Genomic DNA, 8,417 nt, shown 5'->3' on the forward strand with positions numbered 1-8,417 from the left:
TGTGTGTGTGTGTGTGTGTGTGTGCGTGTGTGTGTGTGTGTGTGTGTGTGTGTGTGTGTGTGCATATATATGTCCTGTTGCCTCATTTGTGTTTTACTTTGTTAAATGTTTAAATATAATAGTGTTTGGTGAAACCAGATTGGAGCAGGAGCCAATACAAAGAAGAAGACGAAAAGAAGACAGCAGGGAAATGTGGACTCCACAAGAGTAAGGATTAAAAGAGAACATTTACTCACTTTCTGTATTTTCAGATGATTGAGAATATCAATACAAATGTACAAAGTCTTCCTATATAATGATGCACTTTGCACGTATTTTGTAATGAGTGGGCTCCAGTCACCCCCGCGACCCGGAAATGGACAAGCAGTAAAAAATGGCTGGAAAGTTGGCAACGCTGCAGGAAGTAGCTGGGAAAGATGAGTGAACAGTGACTAATGCCCAGCAGGTGTCGCTATGTCTCCAGTGTGATGTTTCCCAGTCTCAGTGTGAAGGAACGAGGCAACCCTTTCTCCACCAGCTTTTCCGTCAGCTGCAGACAGATAAAAGTGGTGTTCAAACTGCGTCTACCTGATGTGTGGACGCAACCTTTTCCAAGATGGTGGACCTGTGGTAAGAAGACCTCTCGAAGGAATTCCATGGACAGCGAGCCTTGGGAGACGAGCCCGGCTTTAAGGACAACCAAAACTACAGACAAAAGTCACACCAAGGTTTAAGTTAAGTAACGTCCTACTGTTGGTGTAAAGAAACAGGAAGTTAGTCATCTGCGGACAACCACTTACAGCGTTCAATCACCACAAACACACAACGCAGCTCTGACTGGAGGTTACTGAGGAAGACAACATTGACAAGTGAGCATTTGGGCAGGAAATCAACTACACCTGACTCTTTCAATACCAGGAATACGGACTTCTCTTACTCGCCAGTGGATTGAATGACGAAGCAGACAGGATGACTTCTGCCTACGTCGCTGTCAGACGGCCTCCAGGACAGCTCGAATCTTTCCTCCGTTATCGTCTTGTTCATACTGGGCGGGCCGCTGAACAGTAGCTCGGAGACACTGATAGACCAAGAGATGTTCCCATTATATCAATTGATTGATTGCTACTGTGAATTCAGTGTCCACTCTACATTAAGGGCATTGGCAGTTACCCACCTAATGGGGGAGTTTTCCTAAGATGTTGTATTAAATACAGAGTAGTGATTCAATTGCAATGAATGGTAGACATAACCTTTACAATGTGTTGGTGATTTGATGTCAGTCCTATGTTGTTTTTCAAATGTAATACTACCATCAGTACGCTTTAATGTACTTTGTAAGTACAGTGTACTGTGTACTTTAGGGCTGTCTTCAAATAGTGGAAGATTCGACTATCAACCTTGCAGTAAACCTCCCTCACCTCCGAGGGAGGGAGGCCAGTAAATACCTGCTGGGGCCCCACATACAGCAGGTGTGTTGAGAGGATACATTAATTGTGTTCATCATTATGTCTTCTTTAAATATTACTAATATATTATAACGTGCAGACAAATCGTTTTTTTCCCAAAAAAAGTAATGATCCTTCCGCGTTTCAAATATGTAAATTGTTATGACTTTTACTTCCTTTATTTAGCCAAGTTTGATGTTCTATTAGTGCTGCGTCAGAGTCGAGAGGACCTCACACAAACTGTCGTTTAGCCTTTTTTCAGGTGGAAAATTGGTAAATCAGATCTGATCATTCCTTTCATAAGTACCTTTAATTAACATTGGAATATTTACGTTTAAGTGCCAAAACACATCCATGTGACATTACTGACCCCAGCGACCAGAGAGTACACACTAATTCATATCACCATCTGTTTATTGCTCTCTGATTGTTGACATTGGGCAAAATCTCTCTCATTCCTCTCTGGAACTCATTGAAGGTGGGCACTTTCCCTTCCCTCTCCCTTATCTCTCCTGCTTGCTTGTTTCTTTTGCCTTGTCTCAACTTCCTTGGAGCCTCTGTTTGCACTGCTCTAAACAATTGAATTGTTCAACTGCGCTCTCAACGAAATTGACAAAATCTCCTTGATGACAAGCTTGGTTTCAGAGAACGTGCTTGCTGTGACGGAATCGTTGTTGCTGGATTCTTGATGCACTTTTAAGGACATTGACGATGTCTATCTATTCTGAACCATGATAACAGGACATCTGCTGATTGGAGTAAGCGTTGCTTTGGTCTATCAACAAATTGGAAGATACAGGCAATTGTTAAAAGTACACCAAAGCTGCCACAAATGATTGGAGGATGGGCAGAGCTGCGGGCACTGAGAATGTTGTGATTTTGGACAAAAATTGCAAACTGGACAACATCTTGTAGACACTGTTTTGCTCTGCATGGCATGATGAATTTGAGGACCAGAATTAGACAATTGCAGTGAAAAGTTTAAATTGGTTTTCGGTTGCTCAAACACACTCCAATCTGAATTGTTTTCCCTGGCTGGAGCAATCTAACAAGGTCGTTGCTTCAAGATACTCCCATGAAGACGTTACAAACTCCTTCTCTGTTTCTTATGGACACACGCCTGTTGTTTGATGACTTTTGTTGGACTGACTGGCTGTGTTATCGCCATAACACTCTGTGAGAGTACCAAGGATGCTGAACAAAGCCACTCTGCACGTTTACAGGCTAAATACATCCACAAAAAATACACGGCACTCACACACATACCCCACCGCCACATCTTTGTCGCTTCACCCCACGTGGTATGACGGAAAACAGCCCCGTCTGCTTCAAATGAGGCGGAGATTTCATGGCACTTTTTGTTTGGTAGTTCATCCACTTTCACTGCGAAGCTAAGTTTTTCCCATTTGACCAACGGCGCTCGACGAGTTCTACAAGTGGCCAGGAAAAAGACTCCAAGCAATTCTGTAAAACTATGTTGCCATATCTGCTAGCCATTACTGTTTACTAGGGATGTGAATCTTACAACAACTCATGAACCGATTCTTGGTTCTTGGTTGATTCAGAATCGATTCAACACAACTCTTGCAATATTGGATTTGGTATGAAAATTATAATTAAACCTTTTCAAAACAGGTTATACGTTACAAGAGCTCCTCCTGGCTGCTGACGTATGACATATACTTGCAGTGAGTAAGCATGGAGATAGCCTAAAAATGTTTTTTAAAGATTTATTTTCGAAAATTATGAATCAATTTAGAATTGGGATAACTAAGATCACGATTCGGATGCAAATATATTTTATATATTTCTTTACTGGTCTATTAATTTCCAAGAAAATCTTACTTTAATGACTGTGCAAAGATTGGTATTCGCACAGTGATGTTGACTGTGGCGTAGAAAAAATGTCCGTTTGCTGCAGTAGTATTCAGGACGACGGGCGGGGAAGCATCGCAGGACGCCACTCGAGGAACCACTGTACATCCACATGCAGAATCATTCTTAAAGTCTTTGTACTGAGGAGAAAAACAATCAAAAAGCAGTCTTTCTCACCCATCAGGACAAACTGGATGGGAATTTGGCTGATGCGATTCCTGAGAACTTCAACCCTGTTAGTCACGGTAATGTTTTGGCGAGGAAAGTCCTCCATCAGCAGCTGGATGGCATAAGCGCCTTCAACGCTGGTGTTGCTGGGACTGAAGGTCAAGCGACAAGACTGCATAGAGACAAGTAAGGAAGAAACAGTGTGTGAACTGGCATGGAGGATTGTTTTAGAGTGAGTCACTCACTGATGAAAGTCCGAGAACAGACGTGATGTCTTCAAATCTGCACCTCACTGCGTCTCCGTCAGGGTCAAAGGTCAACAGCGTCCAATTCATCGGGCAGTTGGAGGGGACTCTTAGGGACACGTGCAGACATTCTTTCTTATTGGAGCTGGAGTTTATTGCACAGCACTCTGGAGAGGTCTTACCGGAGTATCGGCAGCATGGTGGTCACGGGGGAAGAGTTGGCCCGGTTGACGAATGACCTATTCCTCACATCAACGTGGGTTACAGCCAGCACGTCTGTAACTCCATTGGTGACATTGATCCACTGGCCGCCGGTCAGCCTTTAATTACAGACTTGATTGGTCACTGCTCATTAGGATGGGGGTCACAGGTGGTATCAGTACTCACCGTAGCTCAAAGAGTTTGGAGGAGGAGGTATTCACCAGCACCACCACCTCTCTCAGACACCACTCATCACCACTGTCCTCGTCCACTCTGTCCACTGACACTACTGTCAGCAAGCAGTTGGCAAAAGGACATTCCAGAACACTGATGTTGTCACACTCATTAAAGGCCAACTTGTAGCGGAGGACCACCTGTGGAGAATTACAAAATGGAAGATTAATTTGGAAGCCGCTGAGCTGGTTATAGGAATGACCTACTCCCCACCCGACTTCCTTCGAAGGACTCTTTTGGCCATAGAAGAAGGGTTGAGCCTCACCGGGTCTTATATTACGATTCTCCCAGAATCCTCCACATTTTTAAATGTCGATTTTCTATATCTTCATACACTGTGTGCAGCCACTCCTCCATATCAGCAATCCTCCATTTTGGCAAATAAACTACAGTTCTTAAGTTTTATTATCATTGGAGGACAAGGCTAAACATGTTACACACAGAGGAAGAGCAGGCAGAAAGAGACATGCTAACAGTTGATCTAGTCACTAAGGTAGCTTCAAACAACACAAGAAATGAGTGCTTAGTAAACTTTAGGAAGTGTAGATGGAAGCACGTTACAGCAGAAAGTAAGCAGTTACTGTCAGGAAAATAACAAGTCCTGTAGTTTAATAAGAGTCTGAAGAAAGGATACGATAAAAACAACTGCTGCACTGTCGCTTTTTAGCAAACCACTGCCAGGCATACTGTAAGAAGAAGATGAATTGATCCATACATCGACAGTGTTGATACCAAGGGCAGTATCATTACATTTGTATGTCACCAAATATATATTTTTTCATTTGTGTTAATGTTTACAAATGAAGGGAGTAATTCCCTGTACACCGGAGGACTTTGGAGCCCAAAAAAATGATTTAAATGCATAAAAGTGGTTTTGATCAAACAATTGCAGCCCTGCCAAGCCTACACACTTGACATTTCTCACGCTTATATTCCCCATTCACTACTCTATATATTTTTTTTCATAATAATAAACTTGGGTCCTCGCTGATTGACTGAGTTCGAATAACTATGATTGGTTGATCGAGATAACCAAGCCATCAATCCTCTGTGCCTATACATTTAACCAACCACGGAAAACACCACACAATTTAAACCAATCAGAAACAACGTAAGGCGGGTCTTGGCGTCACTCTTTTACACACCTCAGCGCGCTGTTGGCAACTTTAATAATAATAATAATACCTGGGATTTATATAGCGCTTTTCTAAGTACCCAAAGTCGCTTTACATGTAGAACCCATCATCCATTCACACCTGGTGGTGGTAAGCTACTTTCATAGCCACAGCTGCCCTGGGGTAGACTGACGGAAGCGTGGCTGCAATTTGCGCCAACGGCCCCTCCGACCACCACCTATCATGCATCATTCAATTCACCGGTGTGAGTGGCACCGGGGGCAAAGGGTGAAGTGTCCCGACCAAGGACACAACGGCAGCGATTTTTTGGATGGTAAGAGGCGGGGAGCGAACCTGCAACCCTCAGGTTTCTGGCACGGTTGCTCTACCCACTACGCCATGCCGCCCCTAACTTTGCGACTAGCTCGCTAAATCTAGTGACTTTCTTTCTCCAAAGTGACAACTTTCTTTCTCCAAAACAACCAGCAAGTAATCTAGCAAATTTAAAGGATGTTTTGGACACACGAAAAGCGTGTAAAACTCTGCAGTTAATGTCCTCAACAAACAGCCGCTGCTGCTGTGAGCCCTTCTCACAGGCGGTGCCCTAACTGTGTGTCGGCTCTTGGACAGTTTGTACTGAAAATAAATATTGTTGTACTTTTAAGTGCAATGACAATAAAGTTATTTTCCATTCTTGTCAGAGCAGAGAGGAGACACTCGCCAACTCTGTGCAAAGCTTCCGCTGTTTCTGCCTTGGTTTCCAGAGTGCGATATAAATGTAAATATTTCATCATTGTCACGCTTCAAATGAAAACAAACCTATCGTTCAAGGTAATAAGCCAGTCATAGATTTGGTTCATTTGTGAATATTACAACCCTTCAGCCTTTTGATCACATTTGATACTCAAATTTTTTTCATGAAGTACCACGTCAGAAAACACTTGACTCTCCATGTTCCACCATAATGACCAACTTTAAAATACAGTAGCGTAGTAAGCCTAAATAATTATTAAAAACAAGGCAGTTGTTCTAATCTAATCTATTTAATATCTTTGGCCACTGTAACATTCCACACAGTTTGAATAGAGAAAAATAATCAAGTGATTATTTGGCATACCATTAGATCAGTGGTTTTTAACCTGGGTTCGATCGAACCCTAGGGGTTCGGTGAGTCGGCCTCAGGGGTTCGGCGGAGCCTCCGCCGCGGAGGTCAAGACGCACCCAACTCATCGTGTTAATAAAAACTTCTCCCTATCGGCGTATTATGGATACCCCCAAACAATGTTCCCTCTAATTTTCCATCTGATTTGCAGGTGTGTAATTTGTTGTGGTTCATGCACAGTTCATTTTGTGCACCAGAAAAAACATATAACCTTGTCTTGAATTTGAAAAAAAAAAAACCATTTTACTTTTTACTAAAGAAGGCTTCGGTGAATGCGTATATGAAACTGGCGGGGTTCCGTACCTCCAACAAGGTTAAGAACCACTGCATTAGATAAAGCCCGAGAACCACTAGTGGTACACATACCAAAGTTTGAGTCACTGCTCTAATATTTAACAATGTAGAACAAAGAAAAATACACCTAAACTAAGAATAAACAGAAGACAACTCATTTACAGTTTTAATCATAATTAGCATTTTTTTCACTCATGTTTTATGTCTCCCACCACGTTATTCCTATCTCCTACAGCGTCCATTGTAATCAATTATGCAAATGAGCCAATGATGTCAATTATCAACTTCTACCAACTTTTATGACAGCCAATAGCTACTGTCCTTACTGAATAGATGGTAAAACTGGGATATCGGAAGAGATTGAGGACAGTGAGGACTGTGACGTAGAATAAATATAAATTGAGAACACAAGATTCAGAGGATTAGACAGAAGAACCAACAGAGAAAACAGGTGAGACGATTTTTATTTCTAATTTCTGGTTAAATAAGACTAACATTACCCACAGTGCACGGAGAGCTACTGGAGGTGAGAACATCAGTCTTAAGTATATATCGACGTTTAAACAGGCCAAATCTGTGTTGAAAAGATCACGTTTTTTCAAATGCATCATGACACGAAAGTCTCACTCTTGTCGTTTTCTGAAACTTGGTAGCTCTGCAATTGTATGTAATGGAAGAGAATACGGGACCTGTTTAAATTTTGTGTTGATATTGTCATACTGTCAACAGCACTCACCATAAATACAAAATAAAATATACAGGTAATACAATTTAATGATCGGTATTGGACTATTTTGCTCATGGATGATCAGAATCAATGGGAACATATCTCGAACACAGTGGTTCTCCAACTTTTTTCACCACCACAGAAATCACTTTGCCCTCCAAGTACCACCATAATGACCAACATTAAAACACAGAAGCCTAGTAGGCCTAATGATTCATTGAAAACAAGGCAGAGGTTTTATTTAACAAGAATATTTGATATTTTTGGCCACTGTAACATTAGACACAATGCACAAACATCAACAATGATACTTCATGTACAGCACATATTTACAGACTTTTTTGGCGTGCTACGAGATGGAGAATCACTGCTCTAACACATGGACAACAGAACATGTGTAAATGTTTTTTTAATGAGATTTTCAAAAATAAAGTTAAATTTTGTGACAACATGTACTCGTGTTGAAAGAAACTTCATAGCATATACAGTATATTCAAGTTCAAAGGATTGATATTCATATACTGGTAGAAAATAGCCTCATGAGAATAGTTTATTTTTGACCATGCTTCCTAAAAGAATCGGAATCGAGAATCTTTGGGAACTGGAATCGAATAAAGGAACCAGAATCAGATCTGGAATTGTGTAAATTCCTACGATGGCCAAACCTAATATAGGTGAGATTGGCTGACGTAAAAAATACACCGAAAACGGATAAGAATCACATTGAATTGCAATACAAGTATAAACCACAGCTTCTCTTATCTTTTGTAGACTGCATTTACCGTGTCATCCGAGGTCTCATTCGGGTAGAAAGTCATCACTGTGCCCAAAAAGTTGAATGCCTGACCACCGCAGGCTGGCAGCAACAAGACCAGCAGGTAGACCCACATAACGAATAGAAATCGTAAATTTGTTAACTACAAGTGCAGATCTGAGGACAACAAGCAATGCATGCGTGCCTTTGCTGTGACA

General features: G+C 41.6%; 1 protein-coding gene across 2 annotated transcripts; it reads right to left on the bottom strand.

Annotated features, from left to right (window-relative positions):
* Positions 1–227: 227 nt before the first annotated feature.
* Positions 228–8,417, bottom strand: LOC133605740 (uncharacterized). Of its 2 annotated transcripts, XM_061959015.1 has the most exons (10): positions 8,228–8,417; positions 4,100–4,287; positions 3,895–4,032; positions 3,713–3,821; positions 3,477–3,639; positions 3,270–3,399; positions 917–1,057; positions 780–826; positions 605–684; positions 228–529 (listed from the first exon to the last, which is right to left on the bottom strand). In XM_061959015.1, exons 1-10 carry the CDS (start codon positions 8,333–8,335, stop codon positions 452–454), a joined length of 1,182 nt encoding a protein of 393 aa, XP_061814999.1. In that variant the 5' UTR covers positions 8,336–8,417; the 3' UTR covers positions 228–451. The 2 variants fall into 2 exon arrangements, 1 of the variants encoding a protein (XP_061814999.1); XR_009815177.2 differs by lacking the exon at positions 228–529 and having other exon boundaries at positions 642–684; positions 908–1,057.

The sequence above is a fragment of the Nerophis lumbriciformis genome, linkage group LG05 (assembly GCF_033978685.3).
Source record: "Nerophis lumbriciformis linkage group LG05, RoL_Nlum_v2.1, whole genome shotgun sequence".
NCBI lineage: Eukaryota > Metazoa > Chordata > Actinopteri > Syngnathiformes > Syngnathidae > Nerophis > Nerophis lumbriciformis.

Excerpts from the sequence above, each read along its gene's own strand:
- LOC133605740 (XM_061959015.1), bottom strand. The coding sequence starts at position 8,335 with ATGTGGGTCTACCTGCTGGTCTTGTTGCTGCCAGCCTGCGGTGGTCAG. Across the intron at positions 685-779 it reads GTTTGTGGTGATTGAACGCT|TTTTGGTTGTCCTTAAAGCC; the intron begins GTAAGTGGTTGT and ends TTTTGTCTGTAG. Across the intron at positions 530-604 it reads GAGAGGTCTTCTTACCACAG|CTGACGGAAAAGCTGGTGGA; the intron begins GTCCACCATCTT and ends ATCTGTCTGCAG.